General features: G+C 33.4%; 2 protein-coding genes and 2 non-coding genes across 5 annotated transcripts; 1 reads left to right on the top strand and 3 right to left on the bottom strand.

The window, feature by feature from the left end:
- Positions 1–641: 641 nt before the first annotated feature.
- RER1 (reticulata-related 1) lies at positions 642–5564 on the bottom strand. Its single transcript, XM_085746081.1, has 7 exons — positions 5028–5564; positions 4833–4931; positions 3427–3647; positions 2040–2109; positions 1765–1844; positions 1514–1578; positions 642–1333 (listed from the first exon to the last, which is right to left on the bottom strand). The coding sequence occupies exons 1-7, from the start codon at positions 5475–5477 to the stop codon at positions 1140–1142; spliced, it is 1179 nt and encodes a 392-aa protein (XP_085602207.1). The 5' UTR covers positions 5478–5564; the 3' UTR covers positions 642–1139.
- An 86-nt stretch (positions 5565–5650) lies between these two features.
- On the bottom strand, positions 5651–5732 carry TRNAS-GCU (transfer RNA serine (anticodon GCU)). The gene has a single exon. It is a non-coding gene; the product is annotated as a tRNA-Ser (tRNA).
- A 4337-nt stretch (positions 5733–10069) lies between these two features.
- LOC146950129 (Phototropic-responsive NPH3 family protein) lies at positions 10070–13701 on the bottom strand. Of its 2 annotated transcripts, XM_085746065.1 has the most exons (4): positions 13387–13701; positions 13098–13167; positions 11145–12359; positions 10070–11056 (listed from the first exon to the last, which is right to left on the bottom strand). In XM_085746065.1, exons 1-4 carry the CDS (start codon positions 13434–13436, stop codon positions 10487–10489), a joined length of 1905 nt encoding a protein of 634 aa, XP_085602191.1. In that variant the 5' UTR covers positions 13437–13701; the 3' UTR covers positions 10070–10486. The 2 variants fall into 2 exon arrangements, with proteins under 2 accessions (XP_085602191.1, XP_085602192.1); XM_085746066.1 differs by lacking the exon at positions 13098–13167.
- A 3701-nt stretch (positions 13702–17402) lies between these two features.
- TRNAR-UCU (transfer RNA arginine (anticodon UCU)) lies at positions 17403–17475 on the top strand. Its single transcript has one exon. It is a non-coding gene; the product is annotated as a tRNA-Arg (tRNA).
- The last annotated feature ends 3105 nt before the right edge of the window (positions 17476–20580 follow it).

Genomic DNA, 20580 nt, shown 5'->3' with positions numbered 1-20580 from the left:
CTCACTCTCAACCAAACTTCCCAAAATACTTATGCGTAAGTTAACTCACGCTGGGTATAACACCCGCTTGAGTTAAAACATGAAAAAAAAATACATGCGTGAGTTAACTCACGTTGAGTATAACACCCGCTTGAGTTAACTCACGCAGGTGTTAAACATGAAAATACCCCTGTGTGAGTTAACTCACATTGAGTATAACACGTGTGTGAGTTAACTCACGCAGGAGCATTTTCGGAAGTTTGGTTGGGAATGAGCAAAACGTGTTGGGAGAAGAGCAGAATTCGAACTGATGAAGCTTTCAAAACTCAAAAGTCAATTTCTAACGTTTTATCTACGAGAACTTCTTTTCCGACCCCAACATGTATTCCAGAAAACTGTGTTTCATCCGTTTGACAATGTACTTGCAAATATGTGGTTTTCAAGAAAGAGTAATGATATTTATACAACAATTTTATGGAGGATAAAAGTAGCTCCATGTACCTATAATGCAACGGTCCCGAATTCCTTTGCGGTAAGAAATCATGGACGTAGTCACACTACCATAGTATCAGACAAAATGAATTCTCCTAGTCAAATGCTTCTTCAAAAAAAAAAGATTACTAAAATGAATTCTCAACAATAAGATATTAAATATCAGACAATTTCAAGATAGCACCACTCTTGATAATTTATGTCAGTTTATGAGAGTAATTGCTAATTAACTAATATATGAGCAAAGTAACAAAACTTAGTTGATCATACCACTTTCCTTGTCAATAGAATATAATTATGTCTAGAAGTCCTAACTCAACTGGAAAATACCGAAATTGCAAGGTCGGACGTCATGACCCGGGTTTGAACCCGAGACCTCACAGTTGTGTGTGAGTTTATTTTAGTGGATTACCACTTCATCTAAGACAAAAAAAAAAAAAAAAAAAGAATATAATTATACATTACATTGAATGATACTGAACAAAAAGCCACATGAGTGAAGGGCTATGGTCCTATTCTAATCCCAATAAAGGCTGCCCAACAGATGAAAAAAATGATGGGAGCTTCACTTCTTGGGTAAGAATCTTCCATTTTGGACAAGAATGAGCAAAACCAACTTTGGATATAACTTTCAAAAAGGCGCAAATCGGTAGTGCAGAGAAAGGTGCTTATTGTACGCCGCTCAACTTGGCCCAATCTACGAACTGCATACCACCATAGATGTTGTTACCAAATCGCACACCGACAGTGAAAGCCATTGCAACAAGTGGGACCTTCTTTGCAACTGGAGATGCTTCAACGAGGCTTTCCAGTCCATTGATAATTTGATACCGAGTGTTGGATGACACAGCGAGGAAGAAACCTGATAAAGAGAAGGAAAATCAATTAGGCAAATTAAGCATACATCACAATAAGTTTATACTCTATAACATTGTTTCCTAATCCACCATTTGTTTCCTAATCCCCCATCGGATCAGTAAATACTAAAAACAAAGCATAAAAGACTGGAGATAGAGATTTTGTATGACAGTGCAAGACATACCCCAAAGAGCAGCACTTTGTAGAAGAGGAGGAATAGGTATGTCATCTTCAGATTTACTAATGCTCCTGTATTTTTTATATGAAGATTTACATTAATATTTTACAAAAGGAAAAATTATCCACGATAATAGAAATAAAAGCATATTTATATTTCATTCCACAATTTTATATAACAAAAAGAAAATTTCAGAATTGATGAGAAAATAATGCAGCCAAAACCGTCAATAAGACATATTTGTAATAAAATCATACCTTTTGGCGTTCATGATCATATTTGCAATTCCTTGACCAATAATACCACATCCAAAGCCAACAGATCCATACAATGCACCCTGAACACACAAATGTCAATAAACTACTGCTGGAAAACCAAAGATGGCACCATAGCCAAAATCAAAGCAAATGAAAGCTTCTATCAGATGCAATCAAAGTTTTATCCTACTATTGTTGGATTTTTCACATGACCAATATTTCATCACACAATTAAATACTTATTTATCAATTTTAAGATTTATAACATAAGGCACCTTGTAGAAGTATGTGGCAACGCGCTGCATCGCAGAGAATTTGCATCCTGGTCTTTCAGCTTCGAAAACACTGCATTCAAGTTATAACTTAGTATCACATTGATAATATTGAGTCAACTAAAAATTTTGCTAGACACAAATGAAGGGAAAGAGAAACTATTCCTAGGAATTCCCCAACAATTATAAGAATACAAGAAATTTGTTAGGATATAGAACATTGGATAATTAGAGTAGTTAATAGTTAGTTAGTAAGTTGATAAGTTTGTTAGGTAATTGCTAAGAGTCGTTATTTTGATTATTCTTGGAAAGTCTTTAAACAACCCTTAATTGGTAAAGGAGAGGGATAGCTTTGACTAATAAAATCTTGTGACTAGAGAATTAACTAGAGTGAAAGGAGAGTGCTCCTTTGGAGTAGCCTTGTGTGCAAGGTTATCATCTTCATTAATTGTATAGCTTTTGTATCTTCCTTTTGAATCTTTCTACACCAATAAGAAATCCTTCATTTGGTGACGTTGACGTTGCCCAGAAAAATAATTCAGCGTAGATGCAGCAAATTTACAAATCTTGAACGCTAAATATTGTTGACATTGCTAAACAATACACTCTGAATTGAATTCACCATATTTTCTCCCTTTCTAGAAATTGATCATCTGGTTGCAGAAGCAAAACATGCATTTGAAATACGGTATGTCAATCGACTAACCAGCTAGCTCTCACAGAAACTTGACATCGTTCACTCTAAACCACCCAATCAACAAACCACAAATATCAATTGAAACGAGCTCTAATGTATCCAGGTGGTTGAGACTTAAGATATTGCACCAACTTCACCATGACACCTTTTAAGTTTAGGGAAAAAGAAAGAAAATATAGATGAAGTGTGTGGATTGGATTAGAATAACCGACTGAGTCCAGAACAGGGTATCAAGACCATTTGGAAGACCAACAAAATGATAAAATAATATCTGAATATGTGGCCTCTTTATCAACATAGCCTTAGATACAATGCCCATTTGGAAGCTCATTAGCCTCCGATATAATGAGTATCCTCCACCCTATTTGAGGTATCTATAATCCTTTAAACTTGACTACTATAGTACACTGCTAAGACTGACTTTGGCATCAAAGTGTCTTTTGCAGGTACTTCCCCCTCCAATCGGCACCACCATTGCAGTGGAGACGACCAGAACCAGCGAATCCATAACCCCCTCAACCTTTACCGAGTAATAGAATATGACATGTTTTCTGATGAGAAAAATGTGTATCAAATCACGAGTCTTTCTAGCTTTATTATCAAAAAGGAAAGGGCAAGTGTAAAAACATTGCAATAAAAATTAAAAAGGAACGACATCATCCTTATTCGACACAAATAAATGCAGACACTAACCTGCTAGGAAGAGCAGCACAAGCGTGTTGAATGCGTCCAAGTAAACCTTTTGACAAAGAAGGCTTGCCGATTCGTGCATAAGGTGCCAACAGACCCACCAAAGCAATGTCAACAACCACACCAACAAGAAGATCAGCAGCATACAACTCAAATTCAGCCCAAAAATCCTTGCCTCTTTTCTGAACCTCCGCAAAGGTTGCACAACAAGAGTCTATAACAATCTGCACATGCCAAGTCAAGGAAAATCAATTTGGTCACCATGTCTAGGTCCTGTTTCAAATATGATATATATTGCTTTCATACGCTATCCTAGAGAACTTATGAAAGTAAGCTAAAAATAAGCAGATCCAAATGGACCCTGAGTGTGTATTTGATTTTACAATGAATATCATCAGAACTGTTTTTCTCTGTCAAACTTGATTTTAACATAAGATACATATATGTTTGGCTGGTGTCAGTTAAAACTGATTTTGCCTCAGAATCCCGGTTTAACAATATGTGATAAAAATCAACTTTTGCATTGATTTAAACATTTTAAGTAAAACATCAAAGCTTTCAAGAGTATAAACATCTACACATAAATCAATTGTTTCCAAACTCAATTTTAACCAGATAAAATTTACAAAATGAAATCACAGCTGACAAATGTATTGGTGCATTTGGTTGAGTACATATCATGAGGTGCATTATTGATCCAATTGACAATGCATATGGATTCTTTTCATGTATCCATTTCCCATCCAATGAGGCAGGACATTGTCCTTCAAAGAAAACACATGTTATATATGCAATAATTTCAGTATTAACTTATTCATATTAGTTTTCCAAAAATTTCGCCAAAATATGTACCAAGGCTAAGGTCGGAGTGCATCAACAGTCTATCTCTATAGATCTTGATTCCTAACTCTTTAGGATATCTCGCCTAAGTCTTTCGTTAAGAAACAATTACCTAACCATGTCTCACACGTGTAGACAAATTGTTTTGATGATTAATATGTCATCCACGTCTTATACCAGATTAATATAAATACTCCCACTAACCTCCTTGGGTGCACAATTTTTACATTTGTCCTTTTAGATTGGCTTATTTGAGTTTATCTACTGGGTCTGGGATAGCTTACGAAAACAGCTGTGAGACTGTTTGGGAGAGCTTATGAAAGCATCACATAGCTTAAAATATGAAAACAATTTGACTATATTTTATCTTTGTCATAGAAATCACTTATACATAAGCATTTATATGATAAGCGCTGATAGCAGTCCTTTATCAAAAAGCGGCTTATTCTCATTCAGCAAAAAAGCTAAAAAGCGTATGATCGTAGATTCATAGAATCATAAGCATAACCATATTGTGACATGAATGCAACAAACAATTTAGACAGAAAGAAAGCAATCAAGCAACAAACCTCAGTTCCAACTTTAAAGAGAAAAGAAGGATCCGCCAACATTCGATTTCTCAACATAGAACAATTCTTCATCAGAAAAGACAATGGCCAAGCAGAACCCTACAAAAAACCAAAATCCAATAAAATAATCAAAATTCAACAATAAAAAAACTTAGAACTTCAAAATTAAAAATGAAAACTTTTCGTAAAACCCACTTGTAATTCCAAGTAACGAAGAAGAAACATTTGACGAATGCCAGTGACTCTAGCAGCTTCTTCCATATCAGAAGGTAATTTAACACCGCGTGCTTCAACTTCTTTCATCACAGCTTCAAAATTCAACAATGGTCCAAACTCTTCATCACCATCTTCTTCTTCTCCTTTCCCTCCACCATCGCCGCTTCCTCCTCCGTTGAAATTGTCTCCGCCACCATCATCATCTCCGCCGTCGTTGCCACCAATTTGGGGATGATCGGATTTGGAGAGTTGTAAAGGGGAAAGAGGGTCTTGATTGATGCAATGGATTCTGAAATGATGGGTTTTATTGAAGAAATTGTTGTTGAGGGTGATGGAACAGAATGTGTTAAGAGAAGGAATAGTGTTGGTGTTTTGGATTGTGTTGGAAATGGTGAAACTGAGTGAAGAAGAAGAAGAAGAAAGTGTCATGTTTTTTGTTTGTGCCGTCAGAGGTAAGAACAGTGTTTGTTTCTGTGAGGGAATGAAACAGAAGAAGAAGAAGAACAAAATGAAAGTGAAAAGTGGTTTGTTTTTGAAAGACACTAACATAGGAAAAAAGACAACTACGTTCCAAAATATTGAGAAAAAAATAAAAAGAAATTCGTCGCCTGAGAGATTCGAACTCTCGCGGGGAAACCCCATGTACTTAGCAGGCACACGCCTTAACCACTCGGCCAAAGCGACTTTGTTGTCTATGGCTCTCTTTTAACAAAATATATTATCTTTTATTGGTATATTTTTAAATTAAAGAAATAAATTTAAATCAATTCGTTGATACTTTAAAAATACAAGTGAAAAATACATGGTTGTAAGTAATCAATAATTTGGTGAGTGGTTCAAGAAAGAGATGCTCTTGTAGATATTTGTACAATAATATTTGTTTGATTGTATAAATGTAAATATTTAATTGAGAGAGTTTGGATTGAAATAGATAAGGATACTTTATTTATTGATGATTAAGTTAAATTTGGAGACTTTTGTTTTTGAAATTTCTCTCTATCCATTGAAAATCTAATTCGAAAATCACACTACTAAAACTCAAGTTACACAGAATCAAATTTCCAACATGAAATGTGTGACATATTTTTTTTAAGAAGCCAAACTAGACCACCAAAATTGACACTAAAAAAAAAAAAATTGAATTTGAGACCTTAATAGGAGCACACTCCAAATTCTCAAGTCAACACCATCAGACCATATGTATGACATAGCTATTGTGATTTGTTTCGTTCCAACCTCAAGTACGCCATACCACCTTCCGAGGTATTGTATGTTTTGGGTGTAATCCCTTTACAAATATGTCCTTTATGAAAATGCGCCTTGTAGGGTTGAAGGTGTTGTTTATAAACAATCATTAATCTCAATTCTCATGCAATATGAGACTCTTAGATGAACATGATTAGTCGCCCTCCAATCGAGGCTAAGGGAGAGTTTGTAGGTCCGATTCTCACAGACGGCACCACTAATCCTTTCAAACCTAAGAACTTTGTCCTGAGAAGGTGTTGGAGGATTAGAGATTGTGGATGCTGATCTCTAGTTCTATTGAGGGAATGTTGTACTTGTAAACACCCTGATGATCAATGATGTGATCATAGACCATGAGTTAGGTTTTCTAGTGGGAGGATTAGGGTTTTAAGACCCTAAAACCTTGATTGGACAACTGTTTCAGAGGACAGCCGTAAACAAATCATGGTGTGATCCTGATATGACGATCATGGTTTGATTAGTGGCCCTATTTGAGACTGCCTTTAGTGCAAGTTCATATTGTGGTCTATTCGAGAGCTAGTGGCTTAGAGCAACACGCTCTATTAATGGATTGAGCTCAGACTCAGTTTCAAACAATTATCAATTTCAATTGTCCAATCTAAATCAATGAAAAAATATATTTTAAAATACTTTAATGAATGCATAGTTTAAGTTATCTAATTTAATGGTCGAGGCTATCTACTATGTACACAGTACAACTGTGTAATACAATTGCAACGGTACAACTAGTCATCTAGATCCAAGTTACACTTCCGGTACAAAGCAACCAAGATATTGAATGCTTATTCTTCACAACATTGAACAATATGAATGAACAAGTACGTATACGCTATGATGAAAGTTCCATCCTCGTCCCTGAAATATTTAGTACCTTAGTACAAGTTCATTTTTTTTTTAATAGAACAAATTCACATTTTTTAATACAAAAGCCTAAATTATTAACCTTTGTAAAAATAAACTCTTAATTTTATCTAAAAATGTAATCTCTCTTGTCACGGTTATAACTTATAAGCATAAGTACATAACATCACACTTATTTGAAAAATTAGTTCAATGCAATTTATCTTTTTGGTCTCGAAAAAATATGTGTATTTTCAAAACATCACTCACGAGAACTTGTTCCATAAGAACAAAACAAGTCATTTGAAAATAAAACATACAGTGATTTTTTGGAGATATCACCAAATATAGTGAAAGTTAAATTTGATTATATCTCAAATCATTCAATCATAAATATATTTTTTTCTTTATACTCAACTTCTGAGAGAGTATTTCTGGACCACCAATTATTCTAGAACGATGCAAAAATCTGGGAGTATCAGTACAAATGTTATCCACTAACCAAAGTTTAATTAATAAATAAATACGAGAATCAACTAACATCATAAGCTCAAAATGCCGACCCTAACATGGCCAAGCAGAAAGACCAATTGCCAACTAGCATACTACATTTGCTTTTGTCATTTACAAAGAAATTAAACTTGGGTCACAATTATACATATAAATTATAATAATGCAATATCTTTCATACATATGTATGATTGTAATTTGTTGAGCGTGTAAAACTTTTTATACTAATAACACTATCAAAATCAAACTCTAGAAGAAAAACTAGTATCAGAAAATTACATTCATTTAGGAGCTACATGTGAAAATACATGGTTGTAAGTAATCAATAATTTGGTGAGTGGTTCAAGAAAGAGATGCTCTTGTAGATATTTGTACAATAACATTTGTTTGATTGTATAAATGTAAATATTTAATTGAGAAAGTTTGGATTGAAATAGATAACAGGATACTTTATTTATTGATGATTAAGTTAAATTTGGAGACTTTTGTTTTTGAAATTTCTCTCTATCCATTGAAAATCTAATTCGAAAATCACACTACTAAAACTCAAGTTACAGAGAATCAAATTTCCAAAATGAAATGTGTGACATATTTTTTTTAAGAAGCCAAACTAGACCACTAAAATTGACACTAAAAAAAAAAATTGAATTTGAGACCTTAATAGGAGCACACTCCAAATTCTCAAGTCAACACCATCAGACCATATGTATGACATAGCTATTGTGATTTGTTTCGTTCCAACCTCAAGTACGCCATACCACCTTCCGAGGTATTGTATGTTTTGGGTGTAATCCCTTTACAAATATGTCCTTTATGAAAATGCGCCTTGTAGGGTTGAAGGTGTTGTTTATAAACAATCATTGATCTCAATTCTCATGCAATATGAGACTCTTAGATGAACATGATTAGTCGCCCTCCAATCGAGGCTAAGGGAGAGTTTGTAGGTCCGATTCTCACAGACGGCACCACTAATCCTTTCAAACCTAAGAACTTTGTCCTGAGAAGGTGTTGGAGGATTAAAGATTGTGGATGCTGATCTCTAGTTCTATTGAGGGAATGTTGTACTTGTAAACACCCTGATGATCAATGATGTGATCATAGACCATGAGTTAGGTTTTCTAGTGGGAGGATTAGGGTTTTAAGACCCTAAAACCTTGATTGGACAACTGTTTCAGAGGACAGCCGTAAACAAATCATGGTGTGATCCTGATATGACGATCATGGTTTGATTAGTGGCCCTATTTGAGACTGCCTTTAGTGCAAGTTCATATTGTGGTCTATTCGAGAGCTAGTGGCTTAGAGCAACACGCTCTATTAATGGATTGAGCTCAGACTCAGTTTCAAACAATTATCAATTTCAATTGTCCAATCTAAATCAATGAAAAAATATATTTTAAAATGCTTTAATGAATGCATAGTTTAGGTTATCTAATTTAATGGTCGAGGCTATCTACTATGTACACAGTACAACTGTGTAATACAATTGCAACGGTACAACTAGCCATCTAGATCCAAGTTACACTTCCGGTACAAAGCAACCAAGATATTGAATGCTTATTCTTCACAACATTGAACAATATGAATGAACAAGTACGTATACGCTATGATGAAAGTTCCATCCTCGTCCCTGAAATATTTAGCACCTTAGTACAAATTCATTTTTTTTTTAATAGAACAAATTCACATTTTTTAATACAAAAGCCTAAATTATTAACCTTTGTAAAAATAAACTCTTAATTTTATCTAAAAATGTAATCTCTCTTGTCACGGTTATAACTTATAAGCATGAGTACATAACATCACACTTATTTAAAAAATTAGTTCAATGCAATTTATCTTTTTGGTCTCGAAAAAATATGTGTATTTTCAAAACATCACTCACGAGAACTTGTTCCATAAGAACAAAACAAGTCATTTGAAAATAAAACATACAGTGATTTTTTGGAGATATCACCAAGGTGGCATTTCACGAAATATAGTGAAAGTTAAATTTGATTATATCTCAAATCATTCAATCATAAATATATTTTTTTCTTTATACTCAACTTCTGAGAGAGTATTTCTGGACCACCAATTATTCTAGAACGATGCAAAAATCTGGGAGTATCAGTACAAATGTTATCCACTAACCAAAGTTTAATTAATAAATAAATACGAGAATCAACTAACATCATAAGCTCAAAATGCCGACCCTAACATGGCCAAGCAGAAAGACCAATTGCCAACTAGCATACTACATTTGCTTTTGTCATTTACAAAGAAATTAAACTTGGGTCACAATTATACATATAAATTATAATAATGCAATATCTTTCATACATATGTATGATTGTAATTTGTTGAGCGTGTAAAACTTTTTATACTAATAACACTATCAAAATCAAACTCTAGAAGAAAAACTAGTATCAGAAAATTACATTCATTTAGGAGCTCCAAACTTTGCATCTCCAATATTCTTTCTTTTGATCACAACAATGACCTTCACAATTGATGTCTAAAATTAACAATTTACACTGCCAGTATGTCAAAATGAAGAATGAACCTATGTGTTGATAAATACAAGGGCTAATCCCCACACAAACAAAACAAGACAATATGTGAAATTGCCAATGAAAAATGTACAAAGAAAAAACCAACTTTACATGAGGGAAAGAAATGGAAAATGTTCACATATGCAAATTGCTTAAATAAAAATGCATAATGGATCATGAAATTAACATTTTCCTTCTCTTTCCCACGTACAAAAAAATTTAAACCACACAACACTTTCATGTGTATATATGAATAAATGAAAATAAAGAGGAAATATGGTTTCTTGATTCTCAAGAAAAACTTTCTGTGTGTCTGGACTTATGGGAACGGCGTGCCCGCTCGACTGATGCTCTTGGTGTGGATACAGAACGATCAAGGGGTTCAGGTTGAGCATCTGAAAATCTAGGAACAAGCTTGCACCCGAGTTTTCTTGCAAGTAACCGAGGAGAACCGCGTGCACTGTGAGATTTGGTCACGGTTTTCATTTCCTTTTTTATTTTACTGAATTCTTCTTCAAGTTCTCCGACTCTAGTACTCATTCTATCCATATCCACCTTCAAACCCTGATTTTCGCGCACAACAGCAACCCATCCGTTTCTTTGTACAATTTCTCCAGCCGTACCACCTCGAGCAGTCGATCGAGCAGGAACTGCTGGAGCGCTTTCGCCATCCAAAGCATTGACACATCCGGCTAATGCTGTTCTCAAATGCAGCTGTTCAAAGAATAAGACTTGAAGAACAACTCTGAGGGGTAACCTATCATTTTGAGATGCATGAGCACATGCATGGATTGAGAGTTTTTGGTAATCAATGATGTTACATATTTCTTCTTTCTCGTTATCAGAGAGCCAAGGATGAGCCTGCAAAGTGTCGTAAGCATTCATCAAACTAACAATTCATGATCACAAATAAGCAATCGATCGAGAATGTAGCTCAGGAAAATCAAACCTTGAAATATATGTCTAGTGCTCGGTAGAGTCCGTCATGCAATGATCTCGATGACTCAGGAAGGGCTTGTGCAAGAGCACGTAACTTTTCTGGTTTTAAATTAACATCAGACGCAATTTCGCCAATATAGCTATCTATCAACTTCGCAACTTTCCTTAACGATTCAGACGACGATGATGCTTGCGGATCAAGCGATGAAGGAGAAAAGGCAGTTAAATTTGATTCCATAAGAACAAAATGATGGACAATATGTTCAATACAATCTGTGTTATACAATGCATCAGAATCTGCATAAGCAGGAATGAGAAGACTATCTAATGTTGCAAGTTCCAGTTGCATCCCTATTCTTCTCTCCAAAGATTCCTGGCAAGCTTGATCAACATTCAATATCGAAGCTACACGAAGAAGTCCGAGTAAGAAACGGCAAAAAGATTTTCCCTTCTTTTGAGGAAGAAGTTTCTCAATGCTTTCCAAAAGAACCCTCTGATCAACGGCAGCACTAGCAGGCGTCAAACTAAAGCTTGCAACTGTTCTTGTTTTGCCACCTTGTCCACCCTGCCACCGACCAAGACCTGGCAAGTGCTTCCTAGAATAATACATTATGGCACCTGCAAGGCTTTCGGGTCTCATACCTCTCGCTCGCATCGTTTTAATAAGGCTCTCAAACAATCTCACACTGAGATATGAGATGTCTTCAAACCACCACTCGGATTCTGAGGTCCGAATCCTAGCGCCGGTATTTATACCATTCCAAAGAATGCTTCCACCAGGGCTTTGAAAACTTCCATACATCATCATCGGCCATCCAAATAAACTCGGGTCCGTGCAAGCCATCATAGATAGAGCGTTTAAACACTTATCCACTAAATGAAGATTTTCAGCTCTTGATAGAATAGGCTCGGAGCTTTGGAGAGCCAAAATACAATCTTTCCAGTTGCGCAATATATTTTTATGGAAAAAGCTCTCTGACTTTGTCAACAAGTTGCCTTCTTCGTATTCGTCCGTCATTTCAAGGTATTCTGCAGCACAGTGGACTAATACTACATTTTTTGCTGTCAACTCTACACGAAACCCGTAACAGAATTTGGCCACAATCAAGAATGTTTCAGGACCCCCAGGAAATTCTTCCAGCACCACTGTCAGGTTCTTCTCATAGGTATTCTTGGAATCTTCATAGGTACGGGATATTTTTCCACATCTTGAAACAAGAGGAAACTGCAGTTTCACGGCATATCTTATTCAGACTCCAAGACAACATTTCACGTAATTTATCATATCAAAGGCATAACAGTACAACTATCGCATACAAAAGATCTGTTTTGCGAAAATTCCCCTTATTTGACCGTGCAAATATGCGGGAATTCAAAATCGAAATAAAGAGAAAACCAGCCTCCAAATAAATTTTCTCCAATATCTCAAAATATTCTTTTCCTTTTAATTGTAGCCACATAACTTCCAAAACAGTAGATCAAGTGAACTAAATGCATTTAAAATGTTGGCTTCATCATTAACTAGACAATTAAGAACTAGCAATAACATAACTGCAATGAAGTAGAGAAACTTAATTGTGATCTCTAGTTAATGAGGGATTCATAGTCTCTACAATTAAATACGTATTTAATTCATATACACAGCAAATGTAAAGAGTCAAAAACATTTAACTTTAATCATAACTGTTTATAAAGTCACACGTATGATTGGTTGTGATGTGCAGACAATATAAAACTTTTTTACATCAATAGGGTTAGAACAAATCAAAATAACAGTAAAATAGGTCCCAAAGTAGGAGCAGATTAATTGGTTTGAATCAAACTAAAAACAAAAGAACAAAAATGAATAGGTTAAACTAGAAGCACAAAAGAAAAAAAATCCCAACAACTACTCCACTATCAAATTATCAATAGATTATTAGTGAAAGAAAAGGAACAAGAATGATGAAATGAAAGTGCATACCTTGTGAAGATGGAAATTGACACCATCAATTGACACAGTAATATCACTTGGCAACCCAGAATCACTAAACCTACCAAAACAAAATTCCAAAAAAACAGGAAAAAAAAAATCACATAAAAATCTATTTTAAAACTATAAAGTTGCATGTATGACTTGGATTCCACTAAAAAAAATGTCATTTTCTTACAAATTCAAACTGATCATCACAGAAAATGCAACTGAAAAAACCAATAAATAATTCATGTAACAAAAAAATAATAAAAAAAGTTTAGAGAAAGAAAGAAAATACCAGTGATGACCTTGAAGATGAAACCCAGAAAGCTTCCCAGGTGGAGCCATTTTGAAGCAAAGGAAATAAATACCCTCCTTTTTCTTTTTTTTAACCAAATTTTTGAAATTCAGTTAAATACGAATCATTTTTCTTGACCAGACTTTACTTACTTTCCGACCGAATACTCTCAGTTACTCTATCATCATGGTTGCTTACAAATTATTATGTATTTTTTTTAAATAAAAAAGGATAAAAAAAAAGTATGAATGAAGGGAAGGGAAGGGAAGGGAGAAGAAAGGAATAAGAAGGAGAAGAAGAAGAGAGACAAACAGCGACGTGAGGGTTACTATGTGTTATGTCTTTATACGAAGAAAGAAAAAAACACACAAAGTGTGGTAGTAGTTGTAGAATACAAAGAAATTAAAAATATAAGAAATTGAAGAAATTGGAAAATGACAGAGTGATCACGACGACAGAAGTGGTCGTGGTAAAGTAAAGCAACGTTGGATTAAAACAGGAGCACCACTGTCTTAAACCAAACCCGCTTTTTAGACTCACTATAATTATAATGCAAACGTGGCTCATTTGAAGTTTGATCTATACATTTTACTAATGTTTTTAAACGGCCATTATAACTACTAACTATTTAAAATTTGTTCCCTGAACGCAGTTAATTACTGTCACGTCACTAATTAGAGATGAATGGTTAGTGATTTTACCTTAACTATAGGATACATAAGAAAGATGTTTGTTAGTGAGTTATGAATGAATATAAATGGGGGGCAGATAAGAAAGAGAACATAGAGGAGCTTCACTAACATTAATGACATTTGTATTGAGAGTGTGATATCATTTGTTGTCCCCCTTGCCATCTCATTCATTCTCCACTAGCTCCTTAACCCTAACTAAAGGTTGTTTGGTTATTCTTTTGGTTTGTGCACAACAACTTTGCTTCTTTAAATTCTAGAGAATCATGGTCCAACCATAAACACGCGTGGTTTTGATCCTCCTTAAAGAAGAGTACCTTCCAATATGGGCCATGGGGTCTTGTTTTGTGGTTACCGTTGTTAGGTGGGTGTTGGACCCACTTACTACTCATAAACTAAGGTAGCATTTGTCCTTTGAGAAATTCTTAACTTTAAAAGGGAGAGGTTAAAATTTAATAAACAACTTCTAGTTATGGGTCATTCATTTTACGTATGTAAAAAGTTACTCAAAAAGTTACATTTGTTTCGACCTCATTAATATTGCTTTATTATTAAGTGTCATGCCAACAAATATACTAATAGCATTCTTTACAAAATATACTTTATAAAATGAAACTTTGCTATTCTGTGAATATAACTTAGTTGATAAGATCATTATAGTATGTGTGAAATGAACAAAAACTCATTTATAATAGGATAGAGGAAGTAGTTGGGTGATCACAAACTATTTTTTTTTAAGACAAATGAGATTTGTGTGATAGAGAAGACGACTTTACCTTAAAATGTCGGAACAATACTTGTTGTAATAATTTTTATTTTGACTGAATACTTGTCGTAATAATTAAACCTTCAATTAAGTGCAAACTTACTACATGAAAACATTCTCATTGGCGCACTTGAAGAGAGAGTAACTAGATCAATGAATCACTACACAAACACGGGAATCACACATAATGACACTTGCACTTAAAAAATTCTAATAATTTACGAAAATATTTTTTTTTTAAATGTAATCATCTGCATTGTGTCGGTGTAGTATGACAGTAACGCGTGTCAAATACTTGACACATTTTTTATCTGAAGTGTGGGTAGACATAGAAGTGGATAAACGATATTAGCTATAGCTTATATTTTTTTACTTAATTACATTTTAAGTATGTTGTTAGACAAGAAAACCGATACACTAAAACAACAATTATGATCAAAATGTGAAAGACTACATTGAGCTAGTTAGATATGACATTGGAATGGCAGGTGAAAGATGATGATTAGGTATGATGGAAGGGAATACATATGCAAGAGTAAAATAGAATATTTAGAAAAAGAATATATGGAATAGAAGGTAAAATAGATGGGTGGGGGTGGGTTGGGGGATAAATATAAATCAATTTATAAGTGTTTCTTTAACCCCAAAAATATTCTCTATTTTGTAATGAGATATCATCCCCTCTCCCTAAAATTTTAAAATAAAAAAATAGTAAAATAGATAAGGTCACTGCACTAGCAATTTCTTATGAGATTGCTCCACACTATATTTGTTAGTACTATTTTAAAAACGTTTTTTTTAAAAGAAATTGTATTAGTGTTTCTTAAAGGAGAAAGTGTGGAGACTCGGTTGGATCCCTAACAATTTTCTCGATGACCAATTTAATACCCGACAGAAAATAATTTTTAAATTAATCTTTAACATTTTTATACAAAAGGTAAACTAGCATCCACTCCACCTTATTACAACAGAGAGACTAATTTATCTCTAATTTAAAAATATCATTGACTAATCTGATATTATTTTTTTATTGAAGATTAAATTAAGTCGTAGGAAAATTGCCAATAAATTGGTCCTTCATTCAAAGAGAAAAGAGGATGTGTATTGTTGGTGTAAAATAAAAATTTAGTACTTTGAATTGTGTGTGCAAAGTGGACTGACATAAACAAATTTATGGGTCTAAATGGAATCCCAACATAAATTCTATGCAATTAGATATACTAATTGGAATCCCAAAATAAATTCTATGCAATTAGATATACAAGTAATATAAGATTGATCTCCTTCCTCTAAAAAAAAAAAAGAAGGATGGTCTCCTTCAAAAAAAAAAATTGTAATAAAAGTTACTATACTATTAATTTTTTTATAAAGAATATTTTATTTATATGTTAACAAGATCATTATGCTAAAATTATTTTATTATCGATAATTCTATATGGAAGTTTTTTTTTTTTAAGAAAATTTTATATGGAAGTTAGTAATGGTAATTTCATCAATTTTTGGCTTGACTTTTTAATTCGTGGTTAGTCTTCCCGATATTCCTGAGAATATTCATGCTAATTTGACAACTAATTTTTTTTCTTTTGTCCAAGATAGTTGTTAGCATTTCTTAGGAAAAAAAAATAGTTGTTAGCATATCCATTTAATCTAATCTAATCCAAGAAATTCCTACAATTTTGGATGAATTGAAGCGTGTTCATATCTCTCCTTCTCCGACTTTGAATTATAAAATATGGACTCGCTCTAAATCAGTTTTTTTTCTTTCTTTTCTAAAACTCGGTATCCAGTCCAACAACCGACTAATTCGAGGGGACCAATTCCCCCGTCCACTTGTGGGGCCCATTTAAAGCCAAAGCAAAGTTTTGTATGAACTTGTCCACCGAAATTGGCAGCGAAATCGAAGCTGAGACCTTGAGATGAGCAAACTGCAAGATCTCAAACCAAACACTAGGCCAACCCCAAATGAGTTTTAAATTGGAATTCTTAATTTTGAAGATCCTTATGTATCCTTTTGTCGTTCAACAATTGAAACTATGGATCATCTATTTTTCTCATGTCCGTTTGGTTACCATATTTGGAACCGATAAATGGTTGTGATGGAATGAAATTTTGCCTCGAATACGAGTGAAAAGCTTTCTAACTTTAGACTTGATTTGGATTCTACGCATTTTACAACATTTTAAGAAGCTGCAATTGAAGTTTCCTACAGCTAAATAATTTAAATAAAAATTATAAATAACTCATTCTTTGTCTATTTCATTTGTCGACACACTATACATGTCTCTTAGAGGCATCCAATGTAAATGTATATAACACATCAAGGAAAGAAACAAACAAGAAAATGGATGACTAGAAATTTTGGAATTACAATGGTGGAGCCAAGTGCTTAGGAATCCAGATTGTGGCTTACAACCATCCATAATCACTATACTAAGAGTTCTATTAGCCAGAAGCATATGCACTTGTATATAAACATTTGTTGCATTGTTTATGTATCTACATTTAATTAACATTACAATTATAATAATTAAAAAAGTAATTGAAAAAGTGAACAGCAAGAAGCACCCGTGGCCTAATGGATAAGGCGTCTGACTTCTAATCAGGCGATTGTGGGTTCGAGTCCCACCGGGTGTGTGTCTTTTGCTTCTTTTTTCTTTTATATATTGAACTTTGCCAAGGGAAAATAGTGGGTTCGAGTCCCACCGGGTGTGTGTCTTTTGCTTCTTTTTTCTTTTATATATTGAACTTTGCCAAGGGAAAATACGACAGTGAAATTTGAAGTTAGATTTTAGAATACATGTTTGTTATTTCTTCATTCAGTTTTGATAAGTGTAATTGCTATTAACTAAACTGGATTTATGTTTTGAAATTTCACTATATTATTTGTCACATGACTCACACCAACTATCACATTTTGGATCACAAGTCAAACGAACAAAAGGACACAAAATGAAAGGAATGGAAAACAAGACTTAAACATGGAACAAAGACAACAATGACTATTTATAAAGCTAACGAAAAGAAATAGAAAAACAATTTCAAAACCCACGGACTTAAAATTAGGACCGACAATGAATCGAATCAACTCGAATATAGTTTGAAGTTTGACTCGACAGTTAATCCATTGAACTTGGTTAATCTAACAAGTTGAACTTGAGCTGAAATTAAGATTGTTAAGATTCATGAGTTGACTCGATTATATATATAATTGATTTTACATATTTAAAGACTCCTCTAATGCTTTACAGGCGTTTAAGAATGCAGTTGCGGTCTCAATTTGTCTTCGTAACCGTTGGCACAACTGTTTTCAGTCAGGTATCCAAGTTGTGTCCTCTCATATTTTTCGTGAATGCAATGATTGCTTTGATAAGCTTGCAAATCACGGACCCTCGATTCAGGGTGCTTGGTGATCGACTAACCTTTCTTTAGAGACCGTTTTGGTTGGCCTACCTATCAATTTCCCTAGTTTTTTTTCTTTTTCTTGTGACTTTGAGGGTCAGGACTAACCCCCCCTCTTTTGCAGATATTTTTCCTCCTTTTTAATAATATTTATTTTATGAGGTCGGCGGCAGATGAGGGGGGATTCTCAGGGGTGCCAACCTATTGGGATGTTTGAGAGTTTCCTGGATGCATGTCCCCCTTGATTCAGCTAAAAAAATTAATCGCTTTTAGTTAATTTTTTAATCTTTTATATTTATCAAATTAATTAAATATTAAAAAAGGTTTCCGTTATGTGAATTACTTCATTTAATCTTTTTTATAAGAGACAAATGAGTCCAACATGTATTCAGGGTGTTTGGTGATCGACTAACCTTTCTTTAGAGACCGTTTTGGTTGGCCTACCTATCGATTTCCCTAGTTTTTTTTTCTTTCTTTTTCTTGTGACTTTGAGGGTCAGGACTAACCCCCCCTCTTTTGCAGATATTTTTCCTCCTTTTTAATAATATTTATTTTATGAGGTCGGCGGCAGATGAGGGGGGATTCTCAGGGGTGCCAACCTAATTGAATGCCCTTTAGAAAGGCTTAGGCGTCCTTCAGAAGGGCTCATGAGGCCTAGGTGCGTCGCCTCTACTAGCTTCTAGAAGCATCTAGAGCTTAGTAAAAAGACTTAAGGCCCAGCTTGCTTGGGGCTTAAGTCACGTAAAAACAAGCCCACAAAGGGCTATAAATACCCCTCTTGGGATCATTCTCAAGACATCAGATAAACAGTCTAAACCCTAGATTCTAATATTGTACTCACTGCAAGTACATTTATATTTTTATTAAAATTAGTACTTATGCATTATTCCTTTATGGAATATTATGTATTTCTCTTTGATTTAATTTAAGGCGACGAATAAATTAAATTTGTAATATTTAAAAAAAAGTATGATTTTTTATCTATTATTTAAAAGTCAAAATCAAGATATACATATACATATACATATATATATATATATATATATATATATATATATACTAATTATTAGAAAAATAGGATATATATATATATATATATATATATTAAAAAGAAAATAAATATGTGGTCAATTGTTAGATCCTAAAAAGTAATATAAGAACACAAAAATGGTTCTTACATTGGAGTAGAAATGAGTTATGGTTCTTAAATCCTATCTGACATCTACAGACCCACAAAAAATAATTCAAGAAATTTTTTTTGGTTTTAGCATTGTAGATGCTCTTAGATCTCTTCTTCCATCCTTATCATGGTTCAAAACTACATCTATCTTTATTTTTAACCTTAATTTATTTATTAAATTAAAAAAAAATATTTATTAGCACGGAGACAAAGTTGAAAGAGAATTTCTACCATATTTTTATTTTCAAATTCACAAATGACAACGAAATAACAATTACTTCATATTTCCTTAAAGAGAAATGATATTTGAACAATTATTTTTTACAATTTTTGTAACAACTTTCTCTCTTATACTCACATTATGTTTTTATTTGCTCTCTCTATTGTTTGATTTTTGTGTCAATATCTCATTTTCTTTATAAAATTTTGATTGTCTCAAAAAATTATTATATAAATGGATGTTAAAATAACACAACTCTTCCTTATATATAAGAAAATATGGTTCCTAAAATCTCATTTGTATACTACATGGTTAGGAGCAAAAAGAGCACGTGGTTAAAACCTAAAGTAACAAGAAACAGTAAGCAGTTGCCCATAAGTTAGGCACCTATTGTTCTCACAAAAGACTTGAGAATAAAACTGGAAAAATGTCAAATTTTGTTAACTGCTGCCAATTATAATACTGTAGAACTATTGTAAAATATAGACCGAATTTCTATTATTATATGAATACAAAGGGGAAAAAAAAAGGCATTGAAGCTGAGATGTAAATTCATGACTGCCTCCATTTTAAATCTCTTGATGTTTTAGCTTTTCAATTTTGTTTAAAATCTTCTTTTAAAAAAATTGTTTAAAAACTATTGATGTTTTGAAATTTAAATGCTTTATTCTATTCTTCAACTATACACCTTTAGTTGAAGAGAAAATTAAAATATTGCAATGCAATTAGAGAATAAAATATAGATATTTGAGTCTAAACACATATCAACTTATAATTTCTTAATTTATGTCACTCAACCTTAAATTTAAGAGATATGAAATAAAATAAGTGCTGAACTAATTTGTGGATACAATTGTAATTGTAACTAATCGTATATTAAGAGATTTTTTAATGTAAAAGATTGATTTATAGAACTAAAATTGATTCATTTTATTATAAG

Source organism: Medicago sativa, chromosome 2, assembly GCF_051527215.1.
Source record: "Medicago sativa cultivar Bolivia chromosome 2, Bolivia_mono, whole genome shotgun sequence".
Lineage (NCBI taxonomy): Eukaryota > Viridiplantae > Streptophyta > Magnoliopsida > Fabales > Fabaceae > Medicago > Medicago sativa.
This window is presented reverse-complemented; position numbering and strand designations above follow the sequence as displayed.

Coding starts and splice junctions, on each gene's coding strand:
- RER1 (XM_085746081.1), bottom strand. CDS start 5,477: ATGACACTTTCTTCTTCTTCTTCTTCACTCAGTTTCACCATTTCCAAC. Junction 1,845..2,039: donor TTGCCACATACTTCTACAAG/GTGCCTTATGTT, acceptor TTGTGTGTTCAG/GGTGCATTGTATGGATCTGT. Junction 1,334..1,513: donor ACAAAGTGCTGCTCTTTGGG/GTATGTCTTGCA, acceptor TCTCTTTATCAG/GTTTCTTCCTCGCTGTGTCA.
- LOC146950129 (XM_085746065.1), bottom strand. CDS start 13,436: ATGGCTCCACCTGGGAAGCTTTCTGGGTTTCATCTTCAAGGTCATCAC. Junction 13,168..13,386: donor CATCTTCAAGGTCATCACTG/GTATTTTCTTTC, acceptor TTGTTTTGGTAG/GTTTAGTGATTCTGGGTTGC. Junction 12,360..13,097: donor TCAATTTCCATCTTCACAAG/GTATGCACTTTC, acceptor GTGAAACTGCAG/TTTCCTCTTGTTTCAAGATG.